The 19920-nt window shown below is 37.7% G+C and overlaps 1 protein-coding gene across 1 annotated transcript in view; it reads right to left on the bottom strand.

Moving 5' to 3' along the window:
• Positions 1-19920, bottom strand: part of LOC136881098 (sodium-coupled monocarboxylate transporter 2) — a 286910-nt gene that overhangs the window by 183915 nt on the left and 83075 nt on the right. The window contains exon 4 of the mRNA XM_068229293.1: positions 8733-8921. Within this exon, the coding sequence (XP_068085394.1) occupies positions 8733-8921 (189 nt within the window). The remainder of the gene's footprint in view (positions 1-8732; positions 8922-19920) is intronic.

The following is a 19920-nucleotide window of genomic DNA, read 5'->3' as shown; positions in this document are numbered from 1 at the left end:
TACCAAAGCCATTGAATTTTGCTATACCTCGAATAGTATTCAATTCAATGGAAAGATCTTTCTTGTCATGAGTACGTTGAATACTCGGTGAACTAGGCTATTATATGTTGCTCTTTTGTGAGGTTGGGGGTGAGTTGAATCTTGACGAATAGTAACTACGGATTGGGTGGGTTTTCTATAAATTTTGTAGGTTAAAGAATCTGGAATCAGGGTGGTAGGAGCGTCTGTTGATTTTTAATTTTTAATCACTAGAACATCATCAACATACCTGGCCAAGAAGAGGATATTATCGAATTTGTTGTTAATTTTAGTGTTCTCGAGGAAATCGAGGAACATTTCCGCAAGAATACCTGAGGCCGGTGAACCCATTGTCAGACCGTTCTGTTGGTAGATGATTCCATTGAACGTGAAAAGGTTGTTGTTTATGACCAATTTAAGTAATGTTATAAAGTCTTGAATCTCTAATTTACTCAAATGACTTTTTTGTTCAAGTTATTTTCAATGATGGGAATAAACTTGGAAATTTGGATGCTGGGGTACCGTACATGTTTATAATATCAAAAGAGTGGAGTGAATAATTGGGTTGAATGTTGAACTTATTTAGTCTATCCATTAATTCATATGGGTTTTTAATGGACTTCTTGGATAAGAATTGGTAGTTATTTCTTAAGAACCTTTGGATAAATTGCGATATTTTGTACAATGGACTTGGCCTATATTTAATGATTGGTCGAATGGGAACACCGGCCTTATGTATCTTCGGGAGAGCTCTGACAGTAGGAAGACCCGGGTTCATACTTATAAGTTGACTTTTCTCTTGTTCGGTAAGCAGAAATGAGGTGGTTTTCAAAGCTTGTTTGTGGAGTTTTTGGACTTTTTGTGTAGGATGTTTTTAATTATGGAAGAAATCGGATGTTTTGCTGATGTATATTTTTATCGATAATTATAGTTGTGTTGCCTTTGTCAGCTTTAGTCACAATTCGATCATTGTCTTTTATTTTATTACTTAGGGCATGTAGAAATTTTTGCTCGGCTATTATTTTCTTGTTACTAGTGTTGTCAAAAAGGTTGGGTGAATTATTATGAGAAAGGATGTTGTTGAGCTTTTATTTACCCCAATTCTTAATTCATCTTGTGTATCTAATGGCATTTTTGAGATAGCTAGTTCTGATTCTGTAATCATTGTAATGGTTGAACTAATTGCATTCGAATTGCGCCAGTTATGCTAGGGTCCCTTGGCTAAAATTACTTGTTAATTTTCACATATGGCCAACATATGGTCGATTACAATCATAAATTCACGAACATTGAACTAGACATGGATATTCTTAAAATAGCTAACAAGGGCCCTCTGCTTAATATAACTGAGAATTTTTATATACCGTACATCTGGACCAGTATACTTTAACGCTAACTATAATTTCAACGAAATAACGGAAAAGTCTAATATTTTATTTGATTTATTTATTACCTATTTCAGAAAAAACAAGTTAGCAGATAAAATATCTTTCTTTAAGTTAATAAAAGGTCCTCCGCTGATACAATCACCACCATTTTCCCACCCTCCAACCCCGCCTTGAGCCACTTCCCATTTCCCCGCCCCTCCCTTCGCACGTCACCCGCTCCACTGAATGGCTCCTCCCTTCACCAACTTCTTCCCCTCCTGTTCCACGCCATTCTCATTCCCTTAGTTGCACTCTACCGGTAAGGTTGTTCGCATTGCACGCAAGGTGAGTACTCGTTGTTTTCTCTTTTCGTTTTTCGCCATTCCCTTCCTTCAAAATATCTCGTGTTAATTCTAACTTTCTCATCATCAGGTTCTATTGGTTCCAACTTGGATTGGGAAATTTCCTCTCACTACAACAAGAATCCATTATATTATAAGAATGCCACACGGTTATATATACATTTAATTTCTGTATCAGAAATATTGGATCTCAAACAAGACAGACACCCTCTGCACCAATGTACAACTTTCAATTCTCCACCTGAAGATACACTCGGAATTTTAGAGCTCAATAGAAGCATCTGGACTTTGCATTCAACCGGCATATTACGTTCTTGATGTGAAATCTTAGCGTATTCATTAACAAGGGCATATTTTAATCATCATTGTAAAAGTTGTATGATAACTATTTTTACAGTCTGATTGTAATTGACGTAAATACTAAAAAATTTATTTGTCATTCTTCAGTATAACATTATTTTATCCTTAACAGTTCATCAATCCACCATTTCATATGTACTTTATCGCATCACATACAGAGTTCATTCTTTTAGATTTCATTTCCTCAACGTAATTCTGACTTAAGACTTTGGCAAATCCATAAGGGTATCTTAGTTAGGCTGATGATGACCCATATAGGGTCGAAACTTGTCCCTTGATAATATTTTGTAATGTATTTATAGACATTTCAATTATTGTACAGTATTGAGTAGGTGGAATAAACTTTGTAAATTATATGATATCCAGCAAGGTTAGTTGCTTCGAGGCCGATACTCTCTTGTGTACTGTCGGGTCTCGCAGCTGCTTGATGGCAAGATGCTGCACAGGATGCTTTCGGTTTTCATTCCATCCACTAGGTGGTTTCCAAGCAGGTGAAGGCTTCACCTGCTGTTTCTAGTTCATTTTCAGTCATGTTATTGGCATTGCTACCCACTTCCTGTGATTCTTCTGTAACTCAGTAGATAATTTCGTCATCACCTAAAACCTGAAATCTTTCGTCCACTGAATCATATTATGACCATTTTTTTCGATCGTGTGCATTAGTCAATGCAGCCTCATTGCACTGCCATGAAAATCAACCTGAATATTTCACGTTTGGGTAACTGGAGTTCAATAATAATACTAATAAACACTATCACTGACTCTTTAATTGCATGTGCGAGAAGGTTATTTATGAATGGGAAAAATAACTTAAGAACAGTTTTCTGAACCAAGTATACATTGAAGGTTTAAAGAACGGTGTCAAGATTAACTGTCTTGCTTTAGCTGACGATTTAGCAATCCTTTCTAGAAACACAGATGCAGCTGTAGAACAGATAAATCTTTTGAAACAACAAGCAGAAAAGGCTGGACTTAGAACCTCTTTGAAGAAACAAAGTACATGACTAACATCCCCGCAGCTCCCCAAAAACTAAGGACAAGGTATGATAACCTAAGACAGAAAGACTTAACAGCTTCAAATATCTCAGTGAGATTGTGCATATGGGATCCATTGAAAGAGAAGCCAACAGCAGTAGGTGAGATAGGAGGGCCGCAGCATTTTGAAGAACACACGACCTGTACAAGGAAAAAGGCAGCTTCAGTGAAAGCTAAACTCAGACATTACAACACGGTGATTAAACCCAAATGTGTTTATGGAAGTGAATGCCCCCAAGCTACTGGAAAGGCTGGTTTGAGAGAAGATGAGAAGATTGAGAGGAAGATCCTTCAAAAGGTAATGGGCCAGAAGATCATGGCTGAACAACACATGTTGTGAGTGTGACCATTCCTAAATTTCTTCTTTTACTTATTTTCCTTTTTCTCTTGTGGGGCGACTAAGTATGTACACTGTAATTTAATGTACAGTGGTTATTTTCTGGTAAAATTTTCGGATGTAAAGGTAAACTCCGGTAGAATTTTCTTTAGCTTTTCACCATTTTCTAAATTTTATGTTGAAATTATCTATAGTGCTTGCCTTGCAGGGGTTAAGGTAGTCTCAACTCTGTGTGTGGGGGGGGGGGTATCTCCCAAATGGAGGTCGTGGAGACACCAGTTGGGTGCCTCCAAGCTCTTGTCCATCAGGGTGGCTTTAGTTTGTGGAATTCCCTGTTTGCTGCGTATACATTTATGTTGCAGTGGGCGGAGGGGGATGCAATCCCCGTTTCTACTGTCGTGCCTAGAGGAGACGTACATTGTGTCTTGGGCTCTGCCGTTCTACACCGCAACCAGTGACCAGACATCCAGGTGACGACATCCGTTCCCTGCCTGACAACCGGACGTGCCTTGTTGAGGGGCACCTTCTACATTTTGGTGACCATCGTCCCGTAACAAATATCCAGATAATGACTACATATTTACCGAACAGACATTGACGCGCCCATTGGTGGGATACAACGTCATCATATGTTTTGGACATGGCAATCAACATCGCAATCTTGTAGCCAGATGTTTTCATAACGCCAGTCGTGCTAGACTGTGCCCGGTTTCTCATTGGTTCAAAGTATGGAGGAACCACTTAACAACGTGTTTGCGAATCCAGTTTGAACTGAAATAATGTGGAGGCTGGAGACATGGGCCGAGTCGTCAGTCACATGATCAGAGAAAACTAGTGGTCCTGCCGTGTAAATAAATGAATAAAATTATATTCAATGCAGAATATTACCTATTTTATTTTCCACAATGTTTTTATTTTCAGGGGACACTTAATTTTTCAAAAATTCAGTACTGTGGTTTTTGGTGGACATGAAAGTGACAATTTAAATTTTTGAAGATGTAGTAATATCTTTTTTACACTGTTGTGTTTTTGTGGATATCAAAGTGACAATTTAAGTTTTTTGATCTTCTTCACGGTGTTGTAGTTCATGCCATTTTTTTCAGTGAACATTAAGTTGGTTAATTATTTTTAAAACCTAACACAGAAACTGGACTGCTAAATAAAGTGTAACAAGATAATTTTTATTGGAGCTATGCTACAAGTTAAGGGGGGGGGCAGAATGTAGTGATTATTTGGACTTGGAACGCTGTGGAGAATTTTATATGTTCATGTGTTAATTTTGTATATTCATGTGTTCATTTATTTCTTTGTTTTTGCATCTCCTGTGTGTGGGAATATTTGGAATTGTTTGGTTAAGAAACCGCTTCAAAATTATTTAATTATTGAGAAAAGTTAATCTTAAAAACTTTGAAAGGTAAGATGAAATGTTTTTGAGACACACTGTGGCACATGTGACAGATTGGGTAGGATGCTTCCAGGAGTTACCGGTTGCATGATTTTGCGTCAGTTTGGAAGGTTCGCGATGCTACACGAGGCTCTTGATCAGCATTATTTGCTGGGCTCTCATTGGAATATAATAACACTATTTGTCATTGGCGGACGAAGGAAAATAACGGACGCCCATTGGTTGTTTCACAATTTCCGGATAGAGTAGCTCGTGGCGAGAGCCATGCTCTTCGAAGCCGTCTTGTAATTTTGACCGCTGAAGGGAGATGTTGCCTTCTGCAGGTGATAGGGCCTCTCGGCCCCCTCCGATAAGGTAAGCACTTTGCTATTTCATTTTTCGGCTAGCAGTCTTGAAATATAGTGTTCCTTTAAATTTCCTTTTGCCAGAGCTTACCCGTTTTTCCTTCAGTCGCCGAAATTTTCTTAATATGAGTTAGCCTTTCCGGCAAGTCCCATCATATTTGTTAAGAGACAGTTCCCTTTTCTTGTTTCCGAAAATTGTGTGTTCAACTCCTTTCGACAGAATTGTAAACCGTAATTTTCCCATTTGGGACTGTCTCATAGATCTGCATCATCTTAGAGTATTAACATTTAGGACGGGCACCCTTTCTCAGAAGTGTTTTTGAGGGGGCTGCCTCCTAAATGAGCTCTGCGCTAAGAAAATCATTTTAAATGTTGTGTGTTCCTTTCTTCTCTGTATATCCTTCTGACTGTATAATGGTACTAAAATGTTATTCTTTCTGACAGTATTATATCACTTAAATATTGCGCCTTGAAACTTGTACATTGTGTGAGATGTACCTTACTGAAGTTATATAAAGTAGCATCACTGAATTTAAACTTGCTAGGTAATTTTTCGCAATTATTGTTAAAATCATTTCCCTTCTTTTTAAAGTGTAATTTTGCTTGATCACATTTGCGCGTAATGCCAATCTAAATTATTAAATAAAATGTATATTCGAATCACCATTGATTTCGCTTCTTCAGCACTGCCAATACCTTTCACCCCCTCGATATGGTCCCACCGCTTTCCACTTATCCTTCCTTAGCTGTCATGTTGCTTAACCTGACAGTTTCTGTTTGTTGTTTTCTTGTGAAAACGTGCGTGTGTTTTAATATCTTTAATTGCGTCTAACATTTTTAGTGTGCCTTTATTATTATCTTTATTATTATCATTTACCTTCCTTTTGATTTGTGTTTGTGTGTAACGACAAGGTTGCATCGAGAATGAGAGGAACTACTGTATATCAGAAAACCGAATGACTGATGGAATTCATCAAGAAGGGCCGACTCAAGTTCTATAGCCACCTGTTAAGGATGGAATACCGGGCGAGTTGGCTGTGTGGTTAGGAGCGCGCAGCTGTGAGCTCGCATCCGGAATATAGTGGGTTCGAACCCCACTGTCGGCAGGCCTGAAGATGGTTTCCCGTGGCTTCCCATTTTCACACCAGGCAAATGCTGGGCCTGTGCCTTATTTAAGGCCACGGCCGCTTCCTTCGCATTCCTAGGCCTTTCCTCTCCCATCGTTGCCATAAGACATATCTGTCTCGGTGTGACGTAAAACAACTGACAAAAATGGATAACAAGACATTTTTACCATACTCGATAGTAGATCTAATATATGTAATAAGTGGTTCAGGGAAGTCAGGAAAGACCTGAAAAAATTAGACTTGTAGCAACAGCAGATCAATAACTTAAAGACAGTGGCGGCTCGTGAAAAAATCGTCCTACGTGCTACAAAAAACAAGCTAAATACGCTGTTTTAAATCTGCATATTGCCATGATGAACAACGCATACTTCAAACTTGGTAATAATACTACTACTACTAATAATCATAATAGAAATAATAATAATAATAATAATAATAATAATAATAATAATAATAATAATAATAATAATAATAATAATACAACTTTTCTCGCAATTTATTACTCAGAACAAACAAAAACAACATTAATTTGGAAGCAGATGAATTCTTCGACAACTGTCCACGAGATAAATAATTCATTGAAGAAATATTGTTTTTACTAACCTAATGGCGCAACTTACATCAGTGCAAATAGAATCGTGGGAATATAGATCCCCACTAAGAACACTAATTTAATTTCACTTTATATACACTGCAGTGGATAAATAATTTGATAAATCTTCGTATAAACTTTAGCACTAACACAATGACAGGAAAAACACGCACCAGTAATATAACCGCGAGATTAAAAACTGCACAAAGCAACTGAAAGTGCTGCCAACTGATTCATTGAGACCTCCCCTATTAGGTTACCAGAGTAAATGTCCGGCTCCATGGCTAAATGGTTAGCGCGCTGGCCTTTTTGGTCACAGGGATCCCGGGTTCAATTCCCGGCAGGGTCTGGAATTTTAACCATCATTGGGTGTACGTGTTGTCGTCATCATCATTTCATCCTCATCATGACTCGCAGGTCGCCTACGGGTGTCAAATCAAAAGATCTGCATCTGGCGAGTCGAACATGTCCTCGGATACTTCCGGCACTAAAAGCCATACGCTATTTCATTTCACCAGAGTAAATTACATTGTAATGCGGGATAACATTTAGGGTCAGTCAAAGATTCTTTGACTCACCTACGAATTCCTTATTTTTGACACAAAAGGAAGATGTATATTTTAATAAGCATGTGTGAGATAGATTGCCTCCACTTACGCTTTACTTTCGAACCCAGACGATGCTACTCTCTAGTGGCAGATTCGCTTACCACGTTCAATATAAGCACGGCCGACTGGATCCCTCGCTGCGCTCCGGGTAGCAGGAGACATCGAGTAATTCTACCCCCTTGCGGGAGAGGAAGTAACTATAAACGGGATCAGTGAAAGTTGATCCCGGTTTACGGTATACTCCGCCGGCTAGGGGGAGTGTTGCAAGCTTGGCTGCGCCTGCGTATTGCTTCCTTCAGGCTACAGGCAAGGGCTCACTTCACATGAGCACGAGCCTTGTTCCCCGGGAGAACGGCGCTAGGTGTTCGGCAGATCGCGTCCTGATTTTCACAAAACACAAATTCATATCGTACTCAAAACAACGAAAAGGCACCAGGATAATTGTACTGTACATAAATAATATTCCTTACAGTTCCAAGCTACGTGCTGGAGCCCGGTAGCACGTACTGACCGGCCGCCACTGCTTAAAGAGCATTCATGAAGAAGGACAGCAGAAAAGCAAATGGACAGTGGAAAGGAGACAGGCCGCCAGAGAGAGAATACAGCGATATTGGGCTACGAAGAAGGCTTCTAAAATGTATAATATTTGCTTATTGTGGTCTCTAAGGGTCATGAAAAATGAAAATCCACATCCTCTTTCCAGTTTCAACCGCATTGGGAATGGAATGAATGAAGCTCCACCTAGCGGTGAGGATAGGAACTTTGCTGGCTGCCGAAGCATGTTGTACTCTTCCGGGCAATGATTAATGGCTGACAGGTGAAATGAAATGATGTTGGAGAGTGTTGCAGGAATGAAAAATGACAGGGAAAACTGGAGTACCCGGAGAAAAACCTGTCCCGCTTCTGCTTTGTCCAGCATTAATCTGACTTGGAGTGACCAGAACCATGGGACCCAGCAGTGAGAGGCCGACATGCTGCCGCCTGAGCAACAGAGGCATCTGATGGCCATAAACATCTTTTAAAAAAATGCATATTTACCGGAGTCTTAGAACATCAATTATGTCATGGATGGTGTCGTAATTCTCTTTCAAACTACGTAAAACAATTCCCTACGTACAGTAAATAAATAAAATTGAAAAGCACATTCTGAAATATTTGCAGACTGAAGAAGACTGACCAGTATGGTAAAGAAGATGCTAATGGCACTGATGCCCATGATGGATGCCCAGTACGGAATGCCAGTCACAGTCTTCATGGCCACACACGGAGTAAGCACTGTTACTCCAAGGTTTAGCAGACTTTTGACAATGAACGTCAAGGCTGCCAGGCATCTTACCAGGCGAGATTTGAATCGCATGTCCAGGTACTGAAACAACAAAAAACACTTATTTGTTATGTTCATCCCTTTACAATAGACGAAAATTAACTGTCCTTCATTGCTTGGTAAGGACAGTTGGCACATTTGGGCCATGATTTTACAATGTGAGCAAGTAATTTTAAATTATCCTGCCTGACATTAAATTAAAAACTGAAATAATCTTCCATCTGCAGTACAGTATCTACTCTTCAAATACACGGGAGTTAAAAACTGAATTTTCTTTACAATTGACATATTAACAATCTAAACATAAAAATCAAGTCCAGTGGACACAGTTATCCGCAGATAATGTGGTAACTGGACCATTGGGTCTTGACTTCATGCAAGCTACTGCAGTTTGAAGTGGGTATTTGGATCTGTAGACACACATTTAAACTTCATAAAAGAAATACAACCAACCATTTGAAACTGTACTGAAGTAATTGATGATGCAAATAAAATTTAGGCATGAATTAAATCCAAGTTACTTAACCCCTTTGTGCTTGCTTGTTGTTTAAAGGGGCCTAAGATCTAAGGTCATCGGCCCCTAATCACTTTGTAGTATATCGATCATGAAGAAAACTGATGTATCGATTCCTCTAATGACAATACTTTGATTTTGGATTTTCGGATGTTTGCTGGATTATTTGATATTAAGATAGTTTATGTATGCTAATGTAAATAAGCAATATTTTAATAAAATATCCTATGTATTTAATATTTTAAAGAGTCCAGCGTACTATAAATTGGCAATGAGGATTATTATGATTATTATGGAATCCTAAGGTATACGAAATAAAAGTAACATTTTGTGGGTGGAAAAGATGACATGAAACTTAAAACTATGAATTCCTTGGTAAGACAACTACATGAGTTTTCACCAGAAAATGATTCAGAAATTTTTAAGGCACGAATGAAGAATTTCTTTATGGCAAATGAAATAACAAGTGACATGCGGATAAAAGTGCCATCTCTCAATTTGCTCAATGAGAAGGCATGTAGGTTGATGGCTAACCTTACATTTCCACACTTACCCGAGACAAACCACATGGTGAGCTAGTAGCTTTGTTTAATAGTCATTTTTCACCTGCTGAATCTATTTTTCCACTAGGTTTAAATTTTATAATGCGGTAAAAGAACCTAATGGGTCTGTCAATCAGTAATTGGCAAGGGTTAGGTCATTGATGGCAAACTGAAAGTTTGACAAAAAAGTAATTTGGAAATTTTGATTAAAGATAGGCTTGTTATGGGTTTAGATGAAGGTCCTATACATGACAGGCTTTTAGAGGAGGATGCTAAGAAAGAGTTTAGTAACCTTGTCTAATTCTAAAGAATTGAAAGACCGCTATGTTCTCAATGGATCAAAAAGTGAACCTGTCTATGAAGCCTAAGGGCACCTAGTAGTCAAACAATTTTCCTAATAAAGCTAGTTGTCTTGTTTGTGGGGGTAAAATCATGTAACTCATTTCTGTAGATACAAAGATTATATTTGTAAAAAAAGTCATGTGAAGAATCATCTTGTGAATGTATGTACTGTTGCCAAGTCAGTAAATGTCAAACCTAATGTCAAAGCCATTAGAAATCACAATCCTAAAGAAAATTATTTTTATAAGACAGAAAAGTCCCATTTTGTTACGAATGATTTAGATAGTAAAGGTATGTTTCATTTAAGTGTTAACATAAGTGGGAGTTACAAGGTTGACTGGCTTGTGAACAATGTTCATATAGAATTTGACATTGATACGGATTTGACACGCATTACATGTAAGCTTTGGGAAAGCATTCTTTCTGATTATTTTAAACATGTTTGCGAAATTAATAACTGGTTCGATAGAAGGCAGTTCAGGTTCAGGATGGTAGCAGGAGTGATAGTTTTGTTGGAAATTGGTGGCGTTGAATTAAATCTGGGGCCTGGGCCAGTGGGTGTAATTGGCTGGGAAGAATTTGAAATGATAAAGGGAGTGGTCAAAGAAGCATGCCAGAATGAGAAAACAAGGGACTTAATTAGGAAGCAATCTAAGGAAATAAATAAGGAAATAAAAGAGCTAAAACAGTGTGTCAAAGAGGAGTGTGATAAAAGAGAAAGTGGCTCAAAACACGGATGAAGCAGAACGACTGACACCAAAGTCATGGATTTGGAGGAGGAATTTAGCCAAGTAAAGTGGTCAGAAAACAGGACTAATCAAGAACTCAGGAGGAAAAACCTTTTCCTTTATGTTGTGCCAGAAGGAGACAATGAAAGCGAGGTTGAAATAATATATAAAATGGTAGAAATGATACAAAGCTAAATTAAGATAAATTTGAGTGAGGTGAACATAGACGATGTATATAGAGTAGGGAAAATGAAGGGTATGAGGCCTATCAAGATTATACTAAAATCATGATGGCAAGCATAATTGGTGGTCATACAAATTTTAGTGAAAAATGAAAGAGTATGTATAGGTACTTTAACCCTCCAAGTGGAAAACGCCTGATATCAGGCGTTTTATGCGCTTGCCCAGTGGCAACGCCTGATATCAGGCATTTTAACATGCTCTTTATTTTATATCGGTAATCGAATTATTATTTATCGAATTGTGCTAATTACGAATCAATCAAAGGAGAAATGTTCGGTCATAATCATGAAATAGTTTGTATAGTAGCATGTTGCATTAATCTAGTGTAAATCGTAGCCAAAGTAGCGTCAAACTCCCGCTGTCTTGTGCTAGTTGCTTCATACTCAGCGGCCGGCCACACATACGTCTCACCTGAGCCAGCTATATTTAATCGCCAGTTTTCCTTCTGATATCTATCTGAAGTGTTGATATATAATCATGTAAGCAATACTAAATCATTTCCTCACAGGAACAGTGAATACTTCTTCAAAGGGATGTCTCAGATTGTTTTAGGTACAAAACTTGAATCTAGGCAAACTGTTTACTTTAGGCAAGGTGACGTTCTACTGGTTGCTTATAAAGAAAAATAACACGGAAACCAGTTTATCGTCTGACAGCTGGATGTCACGCTGAGGACAACGTTGTATGGAGTCGAAAGGGAAATGAAGGGTTGAAACCACTACTGATTCATAAGTACAATATCTTCATGGGAGGGGTAGATAATAAAGATAAGTGCATTTACCATGCCACTTGTTCCAGATAGACTAGAAGGTACTGGAAGCAAATTTTCTCAAATCTTCTAGATATGCCATTATTTGATGCATACATCCTGTACATAAAGAACACCGATAGGCCTTTAGCAAAACGATAGTTTATTGTCAGTATAGTAAGGGGATTTCTAAATGAACAATTCACAATTCCAGTTGTGAGGCCAGCAGGTCATGCAGGAGGCCCCTCTCATGCTCTCGAAAAATTGCCACAGAATAACAATCGCTTATGTGTTGTGTGCTTGCAAGAAAAGAAGGAGTCTATATTCTGGTGTCCAGGATGTAATGGTGGTATTTACCAGGGGTGTTATCATAAATTAGTGCACTTCTGGAGGCCTGAATATCGAGGAGTAAAAAGAAAGACCCACCCAAGTGACTGAGTGAAATGTACAAGTGGTAGCATACAATTGTTGTGTACATTGTTGTACATTTTTTCCAGCTAAGAACAGTATTATAAACTATATACCGGTGCGCAACTCTTTACTATGAACTGGTCCTCCTGTAGTATAGGCCTATGTCATTTTTTAAAATTTACCTAAATATAAACATATTATATATTAGATATATTATATATTATTATATATAACAAAAAAATAATAAAAAATTCGAATATTTAGGTATTACCCATTTTGGATGATAAATAACAGCTTTAGTATCATCATCAACTTATTCCTTATACTTTTGAAGATAAAAGGGTGTTCTGTTTATTATGTGTAACATGTCAGCGATTTTTAACACAATTTGTACTAAGAGTCTGCAACACCGGTAAAACATCGCTGCCACTACAGGATAGATGACCGCCACTTCGAGGGTTAAGGCAGAAACAATTTCAAAGAAGGACATTCCAGGAATCATTAATGCACAAGGGGAGTGTGTATGCGAGGATCTTCAAAACGCAGAAGTATTCAGTCAGCAGTATGTAAAGATTGTTGGTTAGAAGGATAATGTCCAGATAGGGGATGTGAGTAACACTAAAGAAGTATTAAAATTTACCTATGATAACAATGATATTTACAGTAAGATACAAAAGTTGAAAACTAGAAAAGCAGCTGGAATTGATAAGATTTCTGGGGATAGACTAAAGGCAATGTGTTGGGATATAGTACCATATCTGAAATACTTATTTGATTATTGTTTGGTTGAAGGAGCTAAACCAAATGAATGGAGAGTTACTATAGTAGCCCCTGTGTATATGGGAAAGGGTGATAGACATAAAGCTGAAAATTACAGGCCAGTCAGTTTGACATGCATTGTATGTAAGCTTTGGGAAAGCATTCTTTCTGATTATATTAGATATGTTTGCGAAATTAATAACTGGTTTGACAGAAGGTAGTTTGGGTTTAGGAAAGGTTATTCGACTGAAGATTAGCTTGTAGGATTTCAGCAAGATATAGCAGATATCCTGGATTCAGGAGGCCAAATGGACTGTATTGCGATTGCGCTATCTAAGGCATTTGATAAGGGTAGATCATGGAAGACTACTAGCAAAAATGAGTGCAATTGGACTAGAAAAAAGTGTGTCTGAATGGGTGGCTATATTTCCAGAAAATAGAACTCAGAGAATTAGAGTAAGCGAACCTTTATCTGACCCTATAATAATTAAGAGGGGAATTCCTCAAGGCAGTATTATTGGACCTTTATGTTTTCTTATATATATCAATGATATGTGTAAAGAAGTGGAATCAGAGAGAAGGCTGTTTGCAGATGATGTTCTTCTGTACAGAGTAATAAATAAGTTACAAGATTATGAGCGGCTGCAGGGTGACCTCGATAGTGTTGTGAGATGGACGGTGGACAATGGTATGATGATAAACGGGGTTATAAGTCAGGTTGTGAGTTACACAAATAGGAAAAGTCCTCTCAGTTTTAATTACTGCGTTGATGGGGTGAAAGTTCCTTTTGGGGATCGTTGTAACTACCTAGGTGTTAATATAAGAAAAGACCTTCATTGGGGTAATCACATATATATGATTGTTAATAAAGGGTACAGATCTCTGCACATGGTTATGAGGGTATTTAGGGGTTGTAGTAAGGATGTAAAGGAGAGGGCATATAAATATCTGGTAAGACCCCAACTGGAGTATGGTTCCATTCTATGGGACCCTCACCAGGATTGCTTGATTCAAGAACTAGAAAGAATCCAAAGAAAAGCAGCTCGATTTGTTCTGGGAGATTTCCGACAAAAGAGTAGCGTTACAAAATTGTTGCAAATTTTGGGCTGGGAAGATTTGGGAGGAAGGAGACGAGCTGCTCGTTTAAATGGTGTGTTACACGTTATATGTTATAAATATCATTTTTGGTCCGTATTGAAAATTTGCAGTTCAACAATAATAAAGGTGTTTTAATTTACTCCACCTATTCAATACTTTTATTTTCACTTATAGTGGTTACATAAATAGACTCACAGTTAAACGGGACGTTTCGCCCTCAATTAAGGGCATCTTCAGCCTAAAACAATCATCAAGAGTACAACTAATATTAAAAGTAGAAGCTATAAGTTTAGCCAGTTATTAAAATTCGGGACATAAAATGTAAAAAATGATACAATATATACTAATGGAAACACTGTCAATGATTAAACTATAATCTTGTCGGTGACTAAAACTGCTTCCATTAAAATTCAAATTAAAACAGTTCATTTAAAATGTTAGTGGAAAGCCAAAGTGGTAATAATATAAAGCCAACGACATAAGGGTGTGAACGCAAGCATTTACATGATTGTCATAAATACGATATATCCAAGGCCGCTGATGAAATTCGTCAGCATGAAGTGAGACAGAAGCATCTGTTGAAAATTTTATGTGGCCCTTAGCACCGGTAGGTAATACTATTGGCTGAAACCTTGCCAGGAAATGTCAGTAGATACTGAAAATAATGTTTTCTGTAAGAGAAGGGAAAGATGAAATAAGAAGTTGAACGTAAGGAGAGAATTCGGATTACAAAAATTGAAACAGATGAGGACTTACATGTTAGTTGAAAGTTGTTATTTGTTATCTACTGTTGTGTTGGTTGCTGCCCTTCTGTTGGCTCTGAGTCTGGTGTTGTAACTGTGCTGCAGAGGCGGCAGTGAACTCGTAGGGGAAGGAATAGGGGAGTGTGGAAGGGAGGAGAGGATGGGTGGAGTCAATTGTGACGAGGCTGACAAAGGGGCGGAGTCAACCGTATTGCTGGAAGTAGGCCTGATATCTTTAGGTATGGGAGGAGTATTATAGTATGAAGCATTAAATATATTAGGTATCCTAAATTTATTCGAACTAACTGACTTTAATAATTTCGGTATTCATTCATATAACATACCTTTACTGTCCGTGGTTTCATTAAGATTCTGTTGCTTATTGTACGTCTGATCTAAATAGATATATAAACTTTCTAATTCGTTCAAAATTCTTCCTTTTTCTATGATTCTAATTATCACTAGGTCTTTCTCTATGGATTCAAATCTATGACCAGTCTCCCTCATATGCAAACTCATCGCTGAGTATTTCCTATGTTTTTCTGCGTTAACATCTTCCATGTACCTTGTCATAAAACTTCTCCCAGTCTGTCCAACATATGAAAAATTACACTGAGTACATTTGAGTCTGTATACTCCTGATCCCAAATAACGATTTTTATCATAATTAACTTTTTATGATTAAAGAATATGGACTGGTTAGTATTAGTAGTTCTAAAAGCTATATTAAAAATATGTTTCTTGAATATGTTAGTAATCTGGTGTATAGCTGGATTATTAAAAGTGAATGTAGCATACTCAATTTTTTTCTGGTATCAGATTTGTGGATAAGTTGTTCTTAATTTTATTGATTAATTTGTTGATCATTTCTATTTTGAAACCATTTTGTTTAGCGAGGTACCTAATATAATTTAATTCTTTCTTCAAATTTTTTGGAGTTAGAGGGATTCTAAGTGCTCTATAAATCAGACTGTGAAAAGATGCTTGTTTATGTGAATTCGGGTGTAAAGAAAAATTGTTTATAGTTGTAGATGATTTTATCGGTTTTCTAAATATTTGGAAATCAAAAGTGTTAACCTTACGCGTAATTGTTACATCTAGAAAATTCAATGAGTCAGTAGATACTGAAAATAATGTTTTCTGTAAGAGAAGGAAAAAGATGAAATAAGAAGTTGAACGTAAGGAGAGAATTCGGATTACAAAAATTGAAACAGATGAGGACTTACTTCGTCCTCTTTTGTGAATTCCAAATTAGGTTCGATTTCATTTAACTTATCTAAGATTTCTTGACTATTAGTGACATCTTTGTTTATGATTACAAACGTATCATCTACATATCTCAATTCCTTTAATTTTTGCTATTATTTCATTGTGTTTGATTGAATCCATAAATATGTCGGCAAGGATGCCCGATATTGGGTCACCCATTGCTAATCCATTCTGTTTATAAATATTATTGTTAAATGAGAAGTAATTATTGTCTAATGCGAAAGTTAACAATCTAGTGAATTCTTCTACTTCCATTTTACTAAGATTACTGTGTTTACAAATATTATCATGAATGATATTGACAGTTTTATCTGTCGGAGTATTCGGGAACATATTCACTACGTCATACGAACACATCATCTGGTTTGGACGCACGCGAAATTTAAGCAAAATGTCACACAAGTCAATGTAATTTCTTAATGGTTGATTATTATTAAAAGTGTAATGTCTTTTCAAAAAAGTATGAATGTATTTGGAGACCTTATACGTGGGAGATTTTCTGCAATTGATTATAGGACGAATCGGAATATCTTTTTTATTTATTTCGGGCAAAGCTCTAGTTTCTGGGAGCCTAGGATTCATATTGATAAGTTTTAATTGTTCTTGTTCGGTAAAGAGAGATGTGGATCTTTTAAGTAAGGCCTTTAAGTTGCGTTGAATTTTAGCTAACGGATCTTTAGTCACTAATGTGTATTTTTTATGGGACTGCCAAACTGTACAGCAAATTGTGGTGCAAGACTAATATATGGCGAGAATATTCAAGTGGACATTTTAAAAGAGAAATATGAGTTATTGGTTAAGGATCAAAAGAGGAGAGGGGGTCTGCTCTTGCAGAAGTCATGCCAACACCAAAGGGACAATATGTACGAAGATTATTGGTTAGGTAAGGTTAAAAGTATCTTAGAGAGGTTGGAACTAGGCAATTACTGGGAGATAGTCACGGTTAGGGGAGAGGCTACATTATGGAAGGGAATCGTATGAAGGGTCAAGGATATTTAAAGACAGTTATTGGAGTCTGAGTGCAGGAGCAAAGTGGCCCTCCCAGTATTTAATATAATAAAACAGGGAACTAATGTTAGGATAAGTAATGTAAACAGAAGAGAAAGAGAAAGAAGAGGACTGATATGGTGGATGTTGGGAATTCACAAAAACATGGGATGGGCAAGGGAAAAGGACAATGCAAGATGTGTGTTGTGTATTGTGTGGGGAAATGAGAATAATTTCATCTCCTGAAACTATGTAAAGAGACTATAGTGATTAGAAGAACATTTTTGAGCAAAAGTGAACTATTAGTATTAAGTCAGAAAGAAAATGATCTTAAAATTATAATATGGATGAAGAATGAATGGAATAACCCTACTTAGCTGTAGTTAGAAATATTTGTATATTAAAGTTACAGAAAAGGAGTAGTTATAGTAATGGAAAGAAAGAAGAAGGGAGACAGGGGCGTACCCACAGTTGGCGGTAATCCCTTGGTTGGGGAGTAGGATATGGTGTGTGCATGGGTGCTCTTAGCTTATATAGCAGTAATGAGGTGTTAGCATGTTCTCCTCAGCTGCCGGAAATCCATGGCGGGGAGAGATAGGAGGCTTGCCCCTGGTTGGTGGTTATCCGTGACTGTTGGGTAGAGTTGTTATATGTGCCCATCTAGGCACTTGCACAAAAGAATATTATAAGTAGGCTTGTATTCCAGATATCAAGAAACTTGCTAGTGGCTTTATGTCGCACCGACACACATAGGTCTTATGGCGACGATGGGATAGGAAAGGCCTAGAAGTTGGAACGAAGCGGCCATGGCCTTAATTAAGGTACAGCCCCAGCATTTGCCTGGTGTGAAAATGGTAAACCACAGAAAACCATTTTCAGGGCTGCCGACGGTGGGATTCGAACCCACCATCTCCCGGATGCTAGCTCACAGCCGCATGCCCCTAACAGCATGACCAACTTACCCGGTATCAAGAAACTATGGTAAGAACGAATGGAATAACCCTAGTAATGTAAGCAAGTACTTAGCTGTAGTCAGAGAAGTAGGCTCTATTCCAGATATCATAACCAAACCAAACCAAACCAAACCCCATGGCACTACAGCCCTTGAAGGGTCTTGGCCTACCAAGCGACCACTGCTCAGCCCAAAGGACTGCAGATTATGAGGTGTTGTGTGGTCAGCACGACGAATCCTCTTGGCCGTTTTTCTTGGCTTTCTAGACCGGGGCCGTTATCTCACCGTCAGATAGCTCCTCAATTCTAATCACGTAGGCTGAGTGGACCTCAAACCAGCCCTCAGGTCCAGGTAAAAATCCCTGACCTGGCTGGGAATCGAACCCGGGGCCTCCGGGAAAGGGGCACGCATGCTACCCCTACACCACGGGGCCGGCTTCCAGATATCATGGGGTCTATTAATTGGAGGAAACTCTATATAGACTTCTGGAAATAAATACAATAATAAGTATGTCTATTGTAAATTAACAAAACAAGTATTTTATCCCCTATATTTGGTGAGAAAACATGATGGAACCATTTGAAAAACAAAGTTGTGTCCATTCACCCTGTGATGTTTCTGAATTAGCAGTTTATGTTACAGGATATTCGTTAATCCAATTCTCCACAACATATTTTCCTTTAAATATATACAAAAGTAGAAGCATTCTTCCTTTTGCTGAACAAATTATCACTGATAGGTTTTCATGCCCAGATATGCTAGTTTTGCGCTTACGTTTTGCTCGTATGACTCCAACAACTTTGGTTTTTGACAAAAAGAATATTTCATCACAGTTCACTGTTTATCTTAACTCTTTCTGTGCACTATTTTTTAAAAGAACACTTACAAAAATTCTGAAGTCATGAGAACTAATTGCCCTTTTTTGAAGCTTATTGTACAATATTGTTCCATTCATTAGTGCAGTTTCAATGTCATCACTAATATCCCGCTAGTCCAATATAAAATGAAGATCTTCCTCATTGGCACTTTCTTCCGAACAATCACTATGCACATCATAACTTGTATCATTGTCGAAATTTACTGAACAGTCTGAATCAGAATCAGCCACTAAAAGATTGAAGATTTCTTCACTGTCGTCATTGCTAATGTTGTTCCGCATGCTCATAGCTGCTGAGTGAAGCCTGCTATCGGCCATCTCAAGTTGAAGAAATTGAAGAAAGGAAAGAATGCAAAAAGATGGGATCTAGACAAGTTGAAAGAAAATAGTATGAGGGATTGTTTCAAGGAACATGTTGCACAAGGACTAAATGAAAAGGCTGAAGGAAACACTATAGAGGAAGAGTGGAGAGTCATGAAAAATGAAGTCAGCAGGGCTGCTGAAGAAATGTTAGCAAGGAAGAAAAGATCAACTAAGAATCAGTGGATAACTCAGGAAATACTAGATCTGATTGATGAACGACGAAAATACAAGAATGCTAGAAATGAAGAGGGCAGAAAAGAATACAGGCGATTAAAGAATCAAGTGGATAGAAAATGTAATTTTTTTAAATGAACTGAATTTTTTTTTTAAATGTTAGTGACATTCAACACCATTGCACTATATTTAACTCACCTTTGGCAAATTAGCAGTGACATATGACCTCGAAACATACATTATTGTGATACATCTCTGAACGCGTGGACTCTCACCACAACTTGTTGGTCA

This window comes from Anabrus simplex, chromosome 1 (genome assembly GCF_040414725.1).
Source record: "Anabrus simplex isolate iqAnaSimp1 chromosome 1, ASM4041472v1, whole genome shotgun sequence".
NCBI classification, from domain to species: domain Eukaryota; kingdom Metazoa; phylum Arthropoda; class Insecta; order Orthoptera; family Tettigoniidae; genus Anabrus; species Anabrus simplex.
The sequence above is the reverse complement of the archived record's forward strand: the minus strand, read 5'-3'. Positions and strand labels throughout refer to the sequence as shown.